The 21459-nt window shown below is 46.9% G+C and overlaps 1 protein-coding gene across 2 annotated transcripts in view; it reads right to left on the bottom strand.

Moving 5' to 3' along the window:
• The window catches only part of SCTR (secretin receptor), a 71111-nt gene extending 65724 nt beyond the window's left edge, over positions 1–5387 (bottom strand). Inside the window, exon 1 of one of the 2 annotated variants that reach the window (XM_018061801.1) lies at positions 5184–5387. In XM_018061801.1, coding sequence (XP_017917290.1) covers positions 5184–5243 — 60 coding nt within the window. In that variant the 5' untranslated portion in view covers positions 5244–5387. The remainder of the gene's footprint in view (positions 1–5183) is intronic. The other variant, XM_018061795.1, reaches the window with a different exon arrangement.

Raw genomic sequence — 21459 nt, 5'->3', positions numbered from 1 at the left:
TAGGGAATGGGTGAGAGCCAGGGTGCTGCAGGCTGAGGAACGGACAGAGGTGGAGGCAGGGATCATAGATGCATCTTCCAAAATGCTGGCCATGAGCAGTAGCGGAGGAACCATGGCCAGAGCTGAGAAGTTCCTTTGCCACTTGGCTGGATGGGCTTGGGCAGGTTGACTAGCTGATGGAAAATCCAGTCAAGAGGAGCAGGATGAAGGCTACCTCTGTGTCATCTCAGGACAAAAGTCACTGAGCATGGTGGGGGGAAGAAGTCAGGAGCATGGGGCTGGAGCAAAGCCTCTATTCCATTCAGGTGTGATGCAGGCTGAACGTCTGTGTCCCTCAAAGAATATATTGACTCCCTAACCCCAGGTGCGGCTCTGTTAGGAGACAGGGCCCAGAAGGAGTTCATTAAGGTCAAATAAGGTCATAGGGGGCCCAAATCTGATAGGATTAACATCCTTACAAGAGATATCAGTGAACTCACTCTCTCAGAAGTCAGAGGAAAGGTTACATGAGGACCAGGCAGCCAACTACAAGCCAGGGAGGGAGGTCTTCCCAGAATCCAACCATGATCTGGGATATCCAGCCTCCAGGCCTACGAGAAGATAAATTTCCACTGTTCAAGCCCCTCAGTCTGTGCTGCTCTGGCACGGCATGACGTTGGGTGCAGGAGGACAGGAACAGGAGGGTCCAACTTAGATTCATCTGTGAGGGCAAGATGCTGCTCAGAGGAAGTTCATTCTCTGACTCTCAGGATACGGGAGGTACACCCATCTATTGAAAATGAAAGAAGGTAGTAAGGTCAGAAATCTCTGAAGACACCAAGGGGAGCCTTGGGGAGCCAAGAGAGAGGGAAGTGATGTGGGGCATGCCGTGATTCTGGAGAAGTCTGGAAAACTCAGGAATCCTGGCAGCACAACCACCAGGAGATGACCCATCAGGGAGGTCCCTTCCCCAGACGCCCCTTGGAGTCTTTCAGACATGGAATATTGAAGCTGGATGGGCCCCAAGAGATCCCTGCTTTCTCATATCCTCATGAATACTTATATACTCTGTTATGTAAGCAAGTAGATAGAATCTGAGTGTTGTGGGTCTTATCTGGGGCTGCAGGTTGTTCCAGAGCCTGAGCAAAGGTCAGTGGTGACCTCAGCTGGCTGAGGTCAGGGATGCAGGGGCCAAACCAGAGGCCACTCTGGGGGCAGAGCTCTAATCCTGGTTGTGGAATCTGGGCTTTCAACAAGAGGTGCCAGGAAGAGACCTGTGCCCTCCAGTGTCAAGGGAGGGGATTTGGGGGACGGGACAGGAGGGGAGCTTTGTAGCAACTCCTAAAGGGGGTGCCAAAGTCTAAAGGACTCCCCTAAACAGTGTGGGAAGCATCTCTCCTGTTTTTTTGAATTTGTGGCCCCAACCTCATGTCTGGCAACCCTCAATAAAATGCTGTGTGTAATTCTGTATTTGATTTGCCTTTTATAAAGTGATTAGATTAAACTGTAGTTATTGTCATTTTGTGGTTTGAGAAAGGTTACATGACAGTGCCTTGGAAGCCAAAAACCAGAGCGGCCTCTCTTTGGAAGCAGATGCACGTGCTGGCTAAGCACAGCTGGCTTTGGGTCCTTACACCATCATGTCAGCCGGGTGACTTGACCAATGGTTTCACCTCTTTCTGCATCTCAGTTTCTTCAAATGCACAGTGAGGATGATGACTGTTGGTGAGAGAAGTCAAGTAGTGCCAGGCACAGCTTAGCAGAGTATCTGGTGTGAAGTAGGCACTGAGGGAAGCCTTCACCATCATAATCCTCATGGTCATCAGTCACACGAATTTTAGGAAGAGCAAAAACTCAAAAAGAAATCCACAATACTACCTCGGAATATTGTTCAGGGATACAAAGCTCCCAGTGACTTTTCTCTAAGAGGCATCAGTAGTCAGATCCTCTGGTGACCTTGCAGGCCTTCCTAAAATTCTGCTCACCCAGCTTGTCAACCTCTGGGTCCAGATGCAGTCCAGAAAGGAGTGGGGACCACCACATGCCAGACCCCGCCTTAGAGTTTTTGTGTTTCTGAGCCATCAACTGAGAAGAAATGAAGAGGGACATGGCGGAGTGGGAAGAGAGGGTGGGGAAGCCAAAGGAACCCATGCCCTATAGAGGTCTCCTCATCCGGAGATGGGTTTTCACTGGTACACCTGCTTCTGTCTCCAGCTCAGATTCCCTGTCACCAACCCCACTACCCTGAATCCAACATCCAGTGACACCTATTGCGAATCTTGTTCACACATTTCCCCTGAGACATAATAACTTTTTTAAGGCAGTAGTTCTCAACCAGGGCAGTTTTGCCCTGCCTGCTCCCAGAGGACAGTTGGCAATGTCTGGAGACAATTTCTGTTGGCACAACTTGGAGAGAAGATACTAGCTTCTGGTAGGCAGAGTACAGGGACGCTGCTGGACAGCACACAGTGTACAGGGCACCCCCACCCCCTGCTCCCCTCTCTCTAACCACTATCTCCACCCTCTCATTCCCTCCCATGCCAGGGGAGGGCATAGCTGTTGTCCCAGCATCCCATGTGGAAAGCTCAGATTTAATATCCAGAATTACAGTGTCAAAGTTAAGAAACCCTGCTTGAAGGAAAAAGTAGCCCCTTGTACCCCACTTAACACACTCAGGTTCTCAGGTGGGCAGTTGACAAGATGCCCTGGATTTAAAAGCCCGCCCCTGAGAGACTGCACCTTTGCCTGGCAGATTTATGTACAATTTTGTAAGCAATGATTGCTTGTAAGATGTCATTCTTCACTACCTGTTGTTACATGAAAGTGCCCCACATGAGGGCAGCCACTATGGATAGCACCATCACTTCATTCATTCATTCAGCCCACACACAGTCATTGACTCTTTCTTCTGATATGACAGGTTCTAAGGATAAAGGATGAGTGCGACTGAGTCTCAAGGTTCAAGCTCTAAGTGAACGTACTGGGGAGGACGGGAAGGACAGGTACGCTGGTAAATAATGACAATATTGTTCCAGGTAAATATCCTCATGAGAGACATGGGTGTGGACAGCAAGGGGAGGTGAAGCCGGAGTTTCTTATGGGGGTCTCAAAAAACTGCCCCACCAGCCACCAGCACTTTTCAGTCCACTTGCAAGGGACCCTCCCTACATCTCTGTGTGAAAAGGTGGGGAGCTGGGGGGAGTACTAATAAGCAATTTGACCTTAGTGATCCCCCACCACCACCAGTTGGGAAGATGCCTATGATTTCCCCCAAGACGAAGCATGAAATGATAAGGAATTGTTTGAATGTCCTTCAGTTTCAAAATTAAATGTCTGACCACTCAAACAGGAAAAAAGCAGGGTTCCATAGGCTGGGAAATCCTCCAACCAAAGCCGAGCAATTCCATCCCTATTTGTTGACGGAGTTCTCTGCCAAGAAGTGTGAACCTCAGATCTGGATAAGCCCATAAAACCACCAGAGAGCCAAGACTTACACACAGGAAACCACCTGGCAGGAACATAAAGCGGTACGTGAGCAGAGGAAGATGTGAGCAAAGACAAGCGACAACCCAGACACAGCCCTGGGCTGTTGAGAAAGGCGAGATCTGGGCTCCAGTCCCAGAGCTGCCACAAACTTACTGATAAGGAGCAGGTCCCTGCTCTCTGTGGGTATCAGTTTGCTCCCCTGCAAAAGGAGGAAAGTGGATCAAGGCATAATAAAGCATCCTTCCAAGGCACACGGAAGACCTGAACCAAGGGATCTCATTTTCCCCTGGGCTTATTCCTAAAATGATGCTGGAGATTAAAATGTACATTGAACCTTAGTCCTGAAGACCCAACCACTTGTTGATTTCTTCTGACAACCGCAGTGTTACTGCAGATACTTAAAAAGGAGGCTGGCGGTGGGCAGGAGGTGGGGTGAGGTCACCAAAAGGGCTGCCTCCCAGCTCTGGGCACCAAATAACACACTCAGAGGCTGAATTTGGCTTTGAACTGTCCCCATGTCTCAGATGGCGTTTCCCCAAAGTGGGAGCTCAGACTTGCAAGCAGGTGCTGTTGTCCTAGCACCTTCCAACTGCAGCGCTGACGACAGGAGGCTCCAAGTTATTAACACAAGGGAGCTGCACAGGAGAGCCGGAAACCCCGCTCTGGACACCACAGGAGCTGTGCCTCCTGCGTGTCAACACTCCCACCAGCTCCAGAAGCAAGTCTTTCTTATAGCCAACCAGGAGAGGACCACAGGAGGGCCACTGATGTGTTTGCAGGAAGGGTTTGCCCAGGACAGAGATTTCAGGCTCGGAATTGAGTTCCTAAGTGCTTTCCCTGGGGAGTTTCTTGGGACTGAGGCGGTGGGGGGCCTGTTTGGAATGCTGGTGGAAAGGGGAAGTTCTGGAATCTGTGCGCCCCTTCCTCACCGCTCCTTCTCCCCACTGGCCGCAGCCACCCTCTTTCACAAACCCCACAGGCAGAGGCCAGGACTCCTGGAGTTTGTGAGAAAGCAACATAAGCCACTCACTCTGCTGCCTTCCCTTTTCTCTGCCAGTTCCTCCCTGGACCTGGTTTGGGGAGACCAGCTGCTCCCAGAAGTCCCCAGACCCATCGACATTGCGGAGCCAAACCCACAAGACCAAGGAGGAAGCGGCAAACGCTGGCGTTACAGCTCCGGCAGTTACCGCCTAGCTTTCAAGTCTCCCCGTCCGCAGCCGCTGTCCGTGCAAATGGCAAGGCTCTGGGGCAGACAGACTGGGTTCCAGCTGTCTTTTCTCGGGGCAAGTTTTTTTTTGTTGTTGTTGTTGTTTTGTTTTTTTGTTTTTGTTTTTTTTTTTTTTGTCTTTCTAAGTCTCGCTTTCTTTGTCCGCAAAGTGAGGGTGAAAATAGCAACTTCGAAAGTCGATGATGAGGTTTCAAGGAAATACTGCAGGCAAAGTGCCCGCATACAAAAGGCACGGCCGGGGCGGCTTCCGAATTTCCGCCCAGGAGCGCCCGGGTGGGGTGAAGGGCAAGGTAAGTTATCTCAGCGCTGCCTGCGCCCGGGCACGTACAGATTTTATTTCGGAGGAGAGGACCCTCCGGAGAGGAGCAGACAAAAATCATAGTTGCGGGGAAAGGATGGGGAGAAACACCTCCCGCTGCCCAGCAGGAGATCTGGTGGGGCCCCTCCACCCCTCACCTCTAGAGGGACCCGCGGAAGGGAGCGTACTCACCGCGTGCACGGCGCAGGCTAGCAGCAGCAGCCCGGGCAGTGGCGGCAGGCGGGGGCGCATGGTGCCGCGTGCGCTCCGCTGGCGCCCCGACGGCCGCCTGCCCGCGCGCACCGCCGCTCAGCACTCAGCGCTCCCTGCAGCCTCTCGGACCCCGGCTGGCCGCCGCGCCCAGGGGAGCCATGGCCCCACCCGCGGCGGGCCCGGGACTGCGCCTCCCCTGACGGGGTGGCCCCGCACCACGCCGCCCCGCCGGTTGATAAGGACGCGGCGCGGCGTGGCGTGCGCTCCTCCACCCACCCCTGCTGGCTGGCCGGCTGGCGGGGGTCAGCGCGAAGGCCCGCTGAGGAGGAGGTGGAGGGAGGACGCGAGGCCTAGAGCGGCTCCCGCAGGCTATGGTCGGCAGGCCCCGCTGCCACACCCCCACGGACTAAAAGAGCCCTCCCCAAGGTCCGAGTCAGCGCCGCCACCGCTGCACTGCGTGAGGATGGGCAGGAGGCCACCTTTTGGAGCCTCAGCGTTCTCATCCGAACAGTACCTCTAATAATACCCGCCTTCTGGGTGAAAAGTTTGTGCTAGTGCCCTGTGACACAGCCGGTGCTCGTTCAATCCCTATGGCACTATTCCGGGGGGCAGCTACTCCATTTCCGATTTTCACTTTTTTTTTTCTTTCTTATTAGATATTTACGCTCCTTCCAGAAAGTTGCACACATATGAGCTCCATCACACTGAGAAGCCTTTGATGATCAGGTGAGACCAAGGAGGACCATCGGTGCACCCCAGCGTTTGGGGCTGTGCTGGAGCGTTTGTGCTTTCTGGTTTCCCCGGGAGCTATTTCAGTATTAGGCAGGTGTGCCCCGCAGCTGCTCATCCTGAGTCTGAGGGCTTAGATCTCCTTGTTGTTTAGTCACTCAGTCGTGTACAACTTCTTGCGAAGCCATGGACTGTAGCCCACCAGGCTCCTCAGTTCATGGGATTCTCCAGGCAAGAATACTGGCGAGGGTCGCCATTTCCTTCTTCATCGGATCTCCTGAAGGTTGCTTTGGCCTCTCAGTACAGTACAAGGCACCCTCAGAGGGGTTTTGTAGACCCAGTTTGTTTTTGTTTTTGTTTTTTTCTTTTCTGCTCTGGTGCACATCCCCTTTCCTTTTGTGTCTCCTTCTATCTAGATCTTTTTCTCAGGCACTTGAAGGCCATCAGCTCATTGACTTCTCTCCCTCACCCTCTTCCCCACACATGGAAGGGAGGTGAGCTCTACCTGGTGTAAGGACTGGCATGAGATTCTGGGCACGTGTACATGCTCATGCACACACGCGCGCACTCACACATACACACACACACACCCTTTCCTTTCATAGCGTCCCCACCAGCAGAGAGCCAGTAACTGGATTGCCCTGGCCCAGGCTGTCCTTGAAAGTCAAGGTTCTGACTGCCTTGATCAAGTGTGGCCAGTGTGGTGGTTTCTCCCCTCTGGTCCACAAGTATAAACCACATTCTTTGAGACCATTATCACCAACAAAAGTGATATTGGGTCCCATTGTCTTCCTCGTATTTCTCAATTGATTCAAGATTCAGGCTGGAGAAATGCTATGAACTAGTTTCTCTGACATCATAAATGTGCATTAGAAAAAGTGCATGCATAAGGATATGCCATTTTTACTTATAGACTTTCATGTTGATGAATAGTTTCTGTAATGACTGGATGTATTGATTTTTTTGATAGAAAGACAAAAAAAAAAAAAGAAAAGAAAATAATGCAAGATGCAATCTGTGCTCTATACCAGAGCCTCATGATCACCAGTGAAAAAGCAAAACGACATTTGTTCTGGGTAATTCAATCGATTTCTGGCCTGTGGAAAGCCATTGTTCCTTAAATAGGAGGCTCTGTCTCTCAGAATATCGAGGAAAGGATCTGAAATGCTCTGTGGGAAGCCATGGATGCCGTCAGTGGCTTTGTAGAACCTGCCGGAGAACACAGTTTCAGAATAGGGTGGAAGGGAGCATGTGGGGAACTAATCATGTATTTAATACCCACCATGTGCTGGGGAGTTTTTTAATAACTGGGTGTATCATCATAGACAATCCTCCAAGACTGTCTGAGAGACACTGACTTTCCTTGATGAATCAGATGGGAACTTGAGGCTTGGGAAAGGTAACCATTTGCCTCAACAATGCAGCCAGCAAGGGGCAGGGCCTGGATTGAAACCAGGACTGAGTCCAAAGCCCGGGCCCACATCCTTTGCATGGCAGTAGAACTTCTCTCAATCCTGAAGATGACTTTCTCACTCTCAGTCTTTCCAAAGCTCTTTTGTATGCAGCATTTCATTTGATCCTTGAAACAGCTCTGTGAGGTCTGTAGGACCGGCGATCAGGGGCTGCAGGAGAGGGAGACTCCATTGCTCACATGGTTTCATTGAAAGTTTAATGAGAAGATGCCATGCAGAAGTGTGGGTGAGGCTCAGGGAACCAGCAGGGGACATGCAGGTGCCCAGGTCAGCAGCGATAGGCCTGGTCAGACTCCTCTGCGCCTCTTCTGCTTTGACCTTGGCCCCACCTGTCTTTGGCCTGCCTCAGCAAGACTCCTGCCATGGGTTAGTGAGAATCTTCCCCCTTGATATCTCGTCAAGTTCCTTGTCTCTCCCACCTTAGATGGATAATCCTGTCCTGCCTATAGCAAGAAGGGTGTTAAGTCAGTTTAGCAGAAATCTCCCTGTCTTGATGTCTCCTCTTAGTAATCGTCCATCCACGGCTGCCCTCACCCTACTCCATAGCTACGAATCCCCTTTGTTTCTTGTTATATTCTGAGTTGAGCCCTGGTTCTCTCCTCTGTTGCAACACCCCTGTTGTAACAGTCTTGAATGAAGGTTTCTTTACCATTTTAATGTGTCAGGATAATTTTCCTTTAACAAGGAGCAAAGAGAGAAAGCGGTGTCTCCCCAAGCAGGCAAGAGCTATCCTTGGGAGTGGAGCCACCCACAGGATCTTAACCAGAGGGGAATGCAGCCTCTGTCAAAACCACAGTCTGGGACTTCCCTGGTGGTCCGGTGGTTAAGACTCTGTGTTTCTGCTGCAGGGGGTGCAGGTTCCATCCCTGGTTTAGGAACCAGGATCCCACATGCTGCATAGTACAACCAAAACAAACAAATGGAAAAACTGTCAGGTGTGTTGGGATAAATACCCTGACCTCTCTTCTGCCCTCTGAATCTCCTGGCTATGTCTTCCATTGGCTGAACCCAACCCAAAGCCAGAGACAAGACAGGCAGATTGGGGAGAAACTGTCCATAGCATTTCTCTATGTCCATAGAGTTTAACCTCCCTCCTGGGTGGAGAAGGCAGAAAAGAGATTTGAGAGGGATGAGGCAAAAGGAGAATAACCCCACTAGGATATATCAGTCTAGCCATTTAACAGATGAAGAAACCTGAACAGATGAAGATGGGTGGGGCCTGAACTGCAGATCACACAGGATTGTTTGCACGGAAACTCTGGTTTTTTGATTCCCAGCCTGAGTTCTCCACCACGCTTATGTCTGTTACACCTGAAACTAGTGCTGGAAAATCAGAGCAGTGATTTATTGTCACTGCACAGTCCTGGGGGCTGGCTGGGCTCGGCCAGCAGTTCCCTGGTTTAGCACATCTCACGCGGTGGCAGTCAGAGTCCCCTGGAGACGTGCTCTCTTGGATGACTGGGGCTGGGCTTGCTCCACGTGGCCCTAGCTCCAGGCAGCTTCAGGGTGTCTGGGCTTCTTAAACCATGATCCCAAAGGTGCTTGTCCTGAGAGAGAGCAGGTCGAAGGTGCACCGGGATTTATGACCCAGCCTCATCTGCTTCTACTGTTTTTTGTTGTCCAGATAATCATAAAAGCCAGTCCTGGTTCTAGGGGAGGCAACATAGACTCTGCCTCTTGATGGAAAGTAGGAAAATCCTGGAGGAGCACGTGAGACCCCTAGTACTAGTAGTACTAGTACTAATACCAGTGCTGTTAGCGGGGCTGTGGGGAAATACTTTATGTCCACCCTCTAAATCCATTATAACTCCCAGGAGCAACAGAGAGGGGTGTCTCTTTGATTCTGATGCTTTTCCAGGTCTGGAGCCTCATTCCTTTCTCCAAATTACACTGGAGAGGTAGGTGTAGTGGGGCATAGGAAACTAAGTCACGACCATCCCCAAACACTCTAAGTCACGTTCTCACAACCGTAACTTAAAAGTTACCGTGAAACTTCAATTCAAAAAGATAATGCACCCTAATGCTCACAGCAACACTATTCACAATAGCTAAGACTTGAAAGCATCCTAAAATGTCCATCCACAAAGGACTGGATAAAGAAGATATGGTACATATACACAATGGAATATTACTCAACCATAAAAAGAATGAAATAATGCCATTTGCAGCAACATAGATGGACCTAGAGACTACCATGCTAAGTGAAATAAGTCAAACAGAGAAAGACAAATATCATATGATATCACTATATGTGGAATCTAAAAAAATGAAACAAATGAACTTATTTACAAAACAGAAGCAAGACTCACAGACACAGAGAACAAATTTAAGATTACTAAAAGGGAAGAGGGGTGGGGGAGGGATAAATTAGGAGTTCGGGGTTAGCAAATACAAACTACTATATATATATACATATATATATATGCAACTGAATCACCTTGTATACACTTGCAACTGTTTAATAACACAACATTGTAAATCAACTATCAGTTCAGTTCAGTCGCTCAGTCATGTCCAACTCTTTGAGACCTCATGGACTTCAGCATGCCAGGTTTCCCTGTCCATCACCAACTCCCAGAGCTTGCTCAAGCTCATGTCCATCGAGTTGGTGATGCCATCCAACCATCTCATCCTCTGTCGTCCCCTTCTCCTGCCCTCAATCTTTCCCAGCATTAGGGTCTTCCCCTTTGAGTCAGTTCTTCGCATCAGGTGGCCAAAGTATTGGAGCTTCAGCTTCAGCATCAGCCCTTCCAATGAATACTCAGGACTATACTTCAATAAAAATTTTTAAGTTACCCTGAGGATGGGAGATCATGTATTTGGTTCCAGGGTGACTTGTTCTCTACTGCTTCATACGGATAGTCTTTATCACCCCAGGGAGGCAGAATATATGAATGTTATATTCAGAAATAGAGTCAGAAATACTGAATGTTAGCCAAAAGATGCCACTTTGGCATAAGTATTGTTTTGAGCCAAAGGCAACTGAGAACCAGCAGGTACAGGAAAAGCTCTTCACCTCCCCAGAGATGCCAAAGTGTAAAGTACAAAAGTGCCCCTTTGTAAAGGATACTTTCAAGAAGTGGAAATTTCCTTTACAAAGGGACTCATTTGTACAGGAGAGGAGAGGAAGAGAACTGGTCTTTTTACCTGCGAGAGTCTAACCTGTACAGGAGGACACAAGGGGAGCCCTTTTACCGTCCAGCTCCCCCATCTCCTTCCCACCTTCCCAGCTCGCCTCCCCCACCCAGAAGCCCCCGAACCACTTCTCCTTTGTTAGCCTAAAACAGTGTAGAAACCTCAGTCATTTGCTGCCTCCTGGGCTCTATGAAATCTCCTTGTGAAATCCTGTGCCTATCTGGGCAATTAAAACTTTTTCTCTTGTTAATCTGTCTTATCAGATTGATTTCAGGCTTCAGCCATTGAACCTGAGAGAGGAGAAAGAATAAGATTTCTCTCCCCGCCACACCAAAATATAAAAATTTCCCTAGTGTCAAAAGAGAAAGAAAGCTTTTCTTCTCTCCCTTTTCCTTCAGCATTTCCCTTAGAAAACTTGTAAATCCCCTCTGTCTCTGCTGCTGCTGCTGCTGCTAAGTCGCTTCAGTCATGTGCAACTCTGTGTGACCCCAGAGACGGCAGCCCACCAGGCTCCCCCGTCCCTGGGATTCTCCAGGCAAGAACACTGGAGTGGGTTGCCATTTCCTTCTCCAATGCATGAAAGTGAAAAGTGAAAGGGAAGTCACTTAGTCATGTCCGACTCTTCACGACCCCATGGACTGCAGCCTACCAGGCTCCTCTGTCCATGGGATTTGCCAGGCAAGAGTACTGGAGTGGGGTGCCATCACCTTCTCCACCTCTGTCTCTGAGATGTATGTAAATCTTTATAAAAGCTAAATAAGCCTGTTGCCAGTTTTGCATCCCAGGACCATCTTTCTTGAAGATCTTAAAACCTTCTCTTTGAAACATGATTGTCCAGGAGAATGGTGCCCTGTCTTCCTAATACTGTGGGAGTTCAGCCTACATGCTTGACTCCAAGTTGTAATTTTCCAGCTTGTCAAAAAGATCAGAGTTTTGTTTTTCCTTTGGTAAAGACAGTTAGCATGTGTGATGGATTGTGTGTGTCTGGCTGAAAGGGTAAGATTTCTACTTGTCTTTGCCATCAGAAGCCAGTGATGTGCATCAGAGTCTGATTTCATGCGCACTCAATAACAACACTGAATTATTAGTTTCTTCATTTTGTGGAGAGGGGTTACCTGGTTGGCTGGAGACATTGTTTACTACTTCAATAAGAAATTAGTGTATATATATATGTGTATATATGTATATATATATAATCTCCTGCCTGTTTCCAATAGCAATAAACACTTGTTGGAGAAAGTAATTAAGCACATCCATTCAGTGCTTATTTATTGAGCACCTGCTCTGTTTCAGGTGCCATGCTGGACCCATACAGGCCTGTGGAAACTGCTTGCATGAAGCCCTGTGACTGCACCCCTCCCAGGAGGCCCAGAAAGACGATGAGGTGGTCAAGACTTTAGAAGTTCGCCCAAGCACACATTTAACAAACCTACTGGTTGACTGAAGTAAGCGACCATAGAGTGCATGGTTGTTGCTACCCAGTCACTTAGTTGTGTCCGTATGTATGCTGGGTATGGTCTGTTGGGATAAATTCTATGGGAGCCTACATTCAGGGACCAGAGTAAGCCTTGAGGATTAAGGTATTAGGCCGAGTCCTTCAGTCATCATTTTTGTAGGTAAATTATCAATACATTTGGGTATTGATGATTTTACAAGGTTCAACCTGTGGTTATATATGGTCAGCCACCATCACCTCTTCTTCTGAGACAAAGAGCTCCCTTATCCATCCCCATCCTCAGACTGTGTGGTTTGGGTGGGGCTTTCGCCACCAACAGCTCAGGTGTGAGCACATAACCCAGACCCAGGCAAGGAGAGTCACCCCCACCAATTAACCACAGGGAATGGTTGGCAGATGGGCACACAACTGAAGAGGGGCCGCTAGGAGTGGTGCCAACAAAACCTACATGATGCAGACGATGCCGAAGCTCATGGCATGAAGGCAGACTTTCAGATGTTGTGAAGAGATCCAAGGACAAAGAAGCCATCCTGTTGTGCATGCATTGATGGACAGACAGACATGCAGACAGATAAACAGATACATAGATAGATAGGCAGACAGATAAACATTATAGATAGATAGGTAACGAGAGAGAGACGAACAGATCGGCAGAGAGCTACATAGATAATTTTCATTAATTTTTAAAATTTTATTGAAATATGGTTGACTTACATTGTGTTCATCTCTGCTATACAACAAAGTGACTCAGTTTCTTTTTCATATTCTTTTCCATTTTGGTTTGTCACAGGATATTGAGTGTAGTTCTCTTAGATGGATAATTTTTTAAAATCTTTCTTTAACCTTTGAATTCTTTTCTGTCACTTGTAACAAAAAGAGCCCTGCATGGACTTATGGAAGCTTCCCAGGGATGTGATGCGTGAGTTGCAAAGACTGCTTTGGGGGCGGGAGTGAGGGTGGGATGAGAGGGTGAGGAGATGACTATGCCTGGGGGTCCAGGTTTAAGCCTTCCCTAATGACTACACCAATGAAACGAACTTGCTCTGCCCCTTCAGCTGCTCAATAAACCAAACAAAAAGGTCTGTTCTCTTCTGCGTGTGAGCTCTTCTGAGAGTCAAGCTAATGCATTATTGATGAGCCATAAATAATGGGGCCAGCATGATTTCCTATTCGGTGCTGAAGTACAAAGGTATAACACTGACTTTTTAATGAGGTTTTTATGACTCAGGTTCACTGTTTACTCTGGAAATGGGGGCTGGCTTTTTCAAGAAAGCTGTTTTTACTTTACTTTTGTTTTCCTCCTCCATTTGTCAGCATCCTTTTAAATATTTGTATGAAATATTAGCATTAAAACAGATCAAATAAAAGAGAGCAAATAGAACCGCATCTGAAGGACAGTGTTGCTAGTGCTCTTCAAGCCTTATCTTCACTGGATGGAATAAAGAAAGGTCAGGTACACCCTGGCCTCGCAGAGGCTTCCCCATTTTTCTGCCTACTAAGGCAGTTTGGCTTGGCACACAGAAAAAAAATGTTGGCAACAGACAAACTTGGATTCAAATCCTGACTTAGTCTTCAATCACCTGACTTAGCTGAGTGACCTTGGGCAAGTTACTTGAGCACTTTAAGCCTCAATTTCCTCTTTTGTATCAGGGAAAAAATAATACCAATCTTTCAGCATTGCCATGAGGTTGAAAATAGTTCAGCACAATTAAATTGTCTAGATGTACCAACCAATTAAGATGCATGTGGCTGAAGGTAATAGTCAAACCAGGTCAAAGGAGCTAAAGCAGCAATAAGGCTGGGTATTGGCTCCCATGACTGAATTCAGAGACAGAGCCTGCATCAGGCTGGACTAAATCTAGCTCAGGTTCTGTTTGCCTGTGGTTTTCTTGGCTTTGCCCTCTTCTAATCTGGAGAACCTCAAGCTGGTAGCAAGCCGGCTGCAGTAGTTCTATAGGCTAATATTCACAGTTGAGGCCAGAGGAACAGAGAGTGATCTTAAGATGCTGGCCCGTCTCCATGGAAAGGTGGGACCTATGTTCCCTCTTCTTACACCTGAATGCACCTTGGTAATGGACTCAACAGAATAAGGAGGTGATGCTGAACAACTTTCAAGGCCGGGTCATAAAAGGAAATAAAATGCGGCTAATTGTTGGAGAAATGCAAATCAAAACTACAGTGAAGTACCACCTCACACCAGTCAGAATAGCCATCATTAAAATATCTATTAATAAAAAATGTTGGAGAGAATATGGAGAAAAGGGAACCCTCCTACATGGTTGATGGGAATGTAAATTGATGCAGCTACTGTGGAGAACAGCATGAAGGTTCCTTTAAAATCTAAAAATAGAGATGCCATATGATCCAGAAATTCCACTCCTGGGCATACATCTGGACAACATTAAAATGAAAATATACACACTCCTCTATGTTCATAGCTGTACTGTTTATGACAGCCAAGACATGAAAGCAATCTAAATATCCACTGACAGATGAATGAAGAAAGAAGATGTGAACACATATACACATAGAGGAATATTATTTAGCCATAAAAAAGAATGAAATAATGCCATTTACAGCAATATGGATAGACCTAGAGATATAGGCTGCAGTCCATGGGATCACGAAGAGTCGGACAGACTGAGCGACTTCCCTTTCACTTTTCACTTTCATGCATTGGAGAAGGAAATGGCAACCCACTCCAGTGTTCTTGCCTGGAGAATCCCAGGGACAGGGGAGCCTGGTGGGCTGCCGTCTCTGGGGCCACACAGAGTCGGACACAACTAAAGCAACTTAGCAGCAGCAGCAGCAGCAGAGATAATCATGCTAAATGATGTAAGTCAGAGAAAAACAAATATCATGTGATATCACTTACATGCAGAACCTGAAAAAAATGATACAAATGAACATATTTACAAAACAGAAACAAACCCACATAGAAAACAAACATAGTAACCAAAAAGGCCAGTGAGTGGGGAATAGATAAATGAGGAGTTTGAGATTAAAGTAAATATGATACTAAATATAAAACAGATAACCAACAAGAACCTACTGTATAGTACAGAGAAGTATATTCAATATCTTGTAATAACCTATAAGGAAAAAAATCTGAAAAAGTATATATATATATATATGTATATTCTTTATATATGTGTGCTAAGTCGCTTCAGTCATGTCTGACTCTTTGCAATGCTATGGACCATAGCCTGCCAGGTTCCTCTGTCCATGGGATTCTCCAAAAAAGAATACTGGAGTGGGCTGTCATGCCCTCCTCCAGGGATCTTACTGACCCAGGGATCGAAACTGTGTCTCTTACATCTCCTGCACTGTGGGTTCTTTACCACTAGCGCCACCTGGGAAGCCTATACTGTGCTGTGCTTTGTTGCTCAGTCGTGTCCAACTCTTTGCAACCCCGTGGACTGTAGCCCCTCAGGCTCCTCTGTCCATGGGGATACTCCAGGCAAGAATACTAGAGTGAGTTGCCCTCCTCCAGGGGATCTTCCCAACCCAAGGATTGAATCCAGGTCTCTTGCATTGCAGGTGGATTTTTTACTGTCTGAGCCACCAGGGAAGCCCAAGAATACTGCAGTGGGTAGCCTTTCCCTTCTCCTGGGGATCTTCCCAACCCAGGCATTGAACTGGGGTCTCCTGCATTGCAAGTGGATTCTTTACCAGCTGAGCTACCAGGGAAACCTGGGAAGCCTGTATGTATATAATATATACATATATAAATCTAAGTCACTCTGCTGTACACTTGAACTAACACATTTTAAATTAACTATACTTGAATTTTAAACATTTTTAAAAGGAAATACAGCTTAAACCTGGCTTTCTCTTGGGATACTTGCCCTTGGAATCCAGAGACTATATCATGAGGAAGTTAAGGCCACTTGTGGGTATACTGGCCAAGATCCTCATCTACACTTGCAGCTGGCAGCTTTAGCATCAACTGCCAGCTGATGCTTTTCAACTGCTCCACCTCCCCAGTTTCGGGGTTTTCCAACTGAAGTCCCAAACTTTATGAAGCAGAAAACAAGCCATCTCTGCTATGCCTTGTCTGAACTCCTATCCCACAGAAATCATGAGAGATAGTAAGTGATTATAGTTATTTTAAATCACTAAGTTTGGGGGTAATTTGTTATGGAGCAATACCTAATGGCAAGCTTCCCAGGTGGTGCTAGTGGTAAAAACCCTCCAGCCAATACAGGAGCTGTAGGAGACACAGGTTCACTCCCTGAGAGGGCATGCCAACCCACTCCAGTATTCTTACCTGGAAAATCCCATGGACAGAGGAACCTGGCAGGCTACAGTCCATGGAGCCGCAAAGAGTTGGACGCAACTAAGTGACTAACACTTCTAACACTTCTGAGGTGACTTAGCACTCATGCACAATACATAATGAATTAACAGCAAAGTCAAATGGCAAGTGGCTGGAAATTTTTTGCAACACTTATCAAAAAACAAAAGGCCATTCATAGGACATCTGCGCAGGCCCAGTTTTAGGATCAGTGGTCCCAAGCAGCCCCAGCTGGCTCACGCAGGACAGGCGCTGACTCCAAGGTCTTGTAAAGTAACTGCAGCAGCGACACTGAGGATGCATGTGATTAAAGAGAGGAAGGAAGGAAGCGGAAGCAAGGGAGGGAAGAAGGGAAGGAAGGAAGGAAGGGGAGGAGGAAGAAAAAAAGAAACTAGAGCAAACAGAGTCAATGAAGGCTGATTACAATGAAGGCAGAAGCAAAGTGTTTTAACAGACTGTTCCCTTCTCTGTTGTTCTGTAAGACAAGTTCAAGGATTTCTGTTACTTATCAACTTCTGTGAACTCTGTGGCATACAGTTTCATGATCATTCAGATTTATTTTTAAATGGGGAAAAAAGGAAACAGATGAATGAGTGATTTGGCTTCTCAATCGGGGATGAACTGCTTACAAATACAAGCATACATATAACTGCTTGTGTATGCACAGCATGGGCTTCAGGTGGCTCAGTAGAAAAGAATCTGCCTGCTAATGCAGGAGACTCAGGAGACGTGTGTTCGATCCCTGGGTCGAGAAGATCCCCTGGAGTAGGAAATGGCAACCTGCGCCAGTATTCTTGCCTGGAAAATTCCGTGGACGGAGGAGCCTGGCAGATTACAGTCCATAGGGTAGCAAAAGGTCAGACACAACTGAGTGACTGAGCATGCACGCGTGCATAGCATGTGCCTTGACAGATAAATAAGAGTCTGGCAATATGGATTACCTCCAGAAAAGGGAAACTGGTGGCTTAAGGACAGGAGAAAGAGGGACATTTTTTACTTTTTGAATTTTGAACCATAAGGATATATTGCCTATATTCCAAACATATATGTATGCTCTAAATGGATATTACATATAAATTTAGATTGGCATAACTCATTAATTACTTAATTCTCTGAATATTTTGGAGGTCCCACCATGTACCAGGTAGTGTGCAAAGTGATGAGCATACAGTCGTGAACAAGTCAAACTTCATTGAAATTATGGTCTAGAAAGACAGATGTCAGAAATGGAAAGCCATCAGTCTAGACTCATACACTATGAAAAATGCACTGAAGGGAGAGAACCCTGGGCGGAAGACAGGATGGTGGGGTGGGACCTGATTAAGTGAGGGAAGCCAGGAAAAGCTGGCTTAGCTCCCGTCTAAGGAAGGGATTCTCAGGCTGAGCAGGACTGAGCAACTTTTCGATTATTTATTATTGCAGCTAGATCTGTTCCAGAGCTTGCAAGGCTTGAAACAACAACCATTTTATTCTATTTTTATGAACTTTGAGGTCAGAAATTCAGGCAGGACTGGACTGGGCAGTTAGGGCCTGCAGAACCTTGAAGTTTGTGTTAAGGATTTTGAGTTTTATTTTCTGTATGATGTGAAGCCACCAAGGAGTTTCAGGAAGGGAAATTCATGGCTCCCCTGTGCAAAATTTTCCGTGTCTCCTGTCATACCTATTCCATTGCATGAGCTTGAGCAAGCTCCAGGAGATTGTGAAGGACAGGGAGGCCTGGTGCGTTGCAGTCCATGGGGTCACAGAGTCAGACACAGCTAAACTGAACGACTGAATGACTGAACAACAAGTTTGGCAGAGGCTGAGATACCCTTGTATTCTGCTCATTGCAAATGCTAAGTGAAAAAAATGTGAAATACATAAATGAACTGACTATATAATTGATGATCTAGAAAAGCTAGAATTGTAGGGCTTCGGTTCAGTGATTCCCAGACTTGAATGTGTCCATGAATCTCTTGGCATGGGGTGGGTGGAGGGATCTTATTAAAATGCAGATTCTGATTTGGAAGGTCTGAGGTGACCTGAAATTCTGTATTTCTAATAAGTTTCTGTACTACTGCTTACACTTTTGAATAGTGAGTGTTTAGAAATCATTGTGTCAGAATGTTTTTAGCTGAAAGAGGTAATGGGGACCTCCCTGGTGGTCCAGTGGTTATCTGCCTGCCTGGTTATATGCAGGAAACGCTGGTTTGATCCCCAGTCCAGGAAGATTCAACATGCTGCAAGGCAACTAAGCCCGTGCCTCACAACTGCTGAGCCCACACTGCACCACAAAAGAAGCTACCACCATGAGAAGCGTGCGCAACTACGAATGAAGAGTAGCCCCTGCTCGCCACAACTAGAGGAAGCCTGCACGCAGCAAGGAAGATCCAGCGTGGCCAAAAATAAATGAATTAATGAACTTTTTTAAAAAAAGGAAAGAAAGCAGTGTGATTTGGTTGCCAAACGGTCAAGAGATGAAATGATGTCCTCCAGATGGGGCCTCACTCTCTTCTCCGATTCTGCTATCCTCCTCGCCACCATCACTGTCCTCACATGAGGGTTCCGTAAGGTCCTAAAGCAGCTGCTCTTCCAAGGAATCACTTCTGGACACCACACTGTCTAGAAAGAGAAAGGTGCTGTATGTCTCTTTTCTTAGAAGAAGGGAAGTCTTTTTCCAAGGTCCTCCAGAAGCCCTCCCCTGATGTCTCTGTGGCCAGAATTGAGTTATATTCTCAACCATAAATCAATCGTGGGCAAGAAGACTGGGAATTCCATGACTGGTGTAGACTAATCAGAATCTAAGTGGGATCTAGGGAATTAGGGATTAGGGAGAAACCTTAGCAAAGCTGGGGTTCTGATTTTAAGACCGTGGAGGCAGATGACCAATAGTAAATACCACACAACAATATGTAGTTTGGCCAATTGACTGTAGAGAAAATATATGTTATATCTATATCCATATCTAGCTATCTTAACATATAAAATAGAGAATTTGGCAAATTTACTTAAAAACAAGGGGAAATTTTAAAAATGTTATCCAATACCCATTAAAAAGTGTATAGAGGGAGTTCCCTGGTGGCTCAGTGGTTAAGAATCTGCCTTCCAATGCAAGGAATGAAGGTACAATCCCTGGTAGGGGAACTAAGATCCCACATACCACAGGGCAACTACGCCTGTGCGCCACAACAGGAGAGAAGCCCGCCTGCTAAAATGAAAGGTGCTGCGTGCCACAACGAAAGCCCGACACAGCCAAATAAATCAATATATATTTTTTTAAAGTGTATGAAGATAAGTATTTGATGAGCTCAGGTGGAAAAAGGATATGAGAAACAATACTTGTTCTGAAACCGACAACCTTTCTGGGGCAACAAAACAGAAAGAACTAAAGCAATCTACAACATAAGCAAGTGAATTTTGTTTTAGCCACTTAGCCAACAGTTACTGGGTAATCACTGTAAACAAAGGCCTGCTCTAAGGGCTGTAGGAGATGCAAAGATAAGGCATAGTCTTCTCCTCTTAAAAATTTTGGAGCTTAAAACACACATATAATGATGAGTTTAGCTTATAAAAAATGTGACAAGGATGACAGAACAAACTGAATGGGAACCCAGAGAAAGGAAACAGCCCTTCTGGTCTGGAAGGTTAAGGGGCCAATAGCTGATACACCATCTCTAGAGAGAGCCTTGAAAGATGGGTGGATTTTTCATTTTTAATCAGGGATGATGGAAGGTAGCAGGGAGGAGTTGGAGAACGGGAAGATTGGAAAGGTGAATATTGGAGGTCGGGACAAAAGCACATCAGCACAGGTGATGAAGGTGTGGGAGAGGTATCCTTATTGGATTCGTATGACAATCTCTTATCAACATGAAGCAACAGATAACATCGAGCAAGTGACACCTCATACATGGAGGGAGCAAGACAAGGACAGATCCTAGGAAGAGAAACCTGAGCTATCAGTGTAAGGAATAATGTCCGTGGGTGAGCAGAGTGAAGGAAACAGAGCAGGAGGTCTGGGGAGCTGGTCCAGTTTCATGGTTTATCATCCCTAAATATCATTATCAGGACAGAAACAGTTTCTTCAGTGAACAAACTGCAACAACAATAAAAAGATAAGGCGGGAGAATCTACTGATAAAAAGAGACCTAAAGGACATATCAGTTTATTATAATGTGTGGATTTTATTTGAACCGTGATTCAAACTCAAAAAAAAAGACGTTTATGAAAACTGAGTACCAAGTATTTGAAGTTGCTAAGAAATTACGTAATGTTTTAGGTACTGATTGCGGTTATATTTTTTAAAGGGCTCCTTATCTTTTGGAGGTATATTCTGAAATATTTATGACTGATATTGGGATTGGTGTCTGGGATGACATTATAATGTCTGGGATTTCCTTCAAAAAAATACAGGGAGTAGAGGAAAGGTAAAGATAAGTTGATAATTGTGGGTTGGTGTTGAAGATTCACCATACTATTCTGCTTGGCTTTGTATATGTTTGAAATTTGAAACTTATCATAATATTAAGGGTAAAATGAACTGTATCACAGTACGGAATCGAGGATTGAATTGCCCCCGGGGAAGCTCCACCCACTGAGCGTGGTAAGCCCCACCCTGCTTGGCCACCAACTCCTCTCAAGGTGCCCAGATGTTTGTGTCTCCCTTTGGGAATTCCTTGGGAATTCGCACGCTATAAGTCGCTCTCTCTGTTCTTACTGACTCCAGAGACTGCTCTAAGTCCCCATAACTGACCCACCACTTTCAGACCTCGATCTGCGGCTGCCCGGGTTCCTCCCCCACGTCCCAGGGGAGTTTGGTCGCGTCCGACCGCGACCCCGGGAGCGTCCGCGTCGTCATGGCGACGCTAGGGGAAGGTGGCTGCGCCCGCGGATTCCCGCCCGGGAACCCGCTCTGGGGTGAGCGGCCGGAGACCTAAGGCTGGAGCGGGGCGGGGTCGGGGGGGAGCGAATTGAACCCCGGGAGGGTGTCCAGCCGCAAGTCAACTTGGGCGGGGGCGGCGGAGAGGTAGGGCCCAAAGGGTGAAATAACGATAAGGGTGGCGCCTGGGTCAGGGGTAGACCGTGCTCCGGGCAGGGGCTGGAGTAAAGGGGCGCTGAGGGGAGCAGGCCTTTGGCAGCGGTGAAAGGGTCTGCTCCGCAGAGCTTGGGGCCCGAAACCGAGGTTGCCTT

Source organism: Capra hircus, chromosome 2 (genome assembly GCF_001704415.2).
Source record: "Capra hircus breed San Clemente chromosome 2, ASM170441v1, whole genome shotgun sequence".
NCBI classification, from domain to species: Eukaryota; Metazoa; Chordata; class Mammalia; order Artiodactyla; family Bovidae; genus Capra; species Capra hircus.
This window is presented reverse-complemented; position numbering and strand designations above follow the sequence as displayed.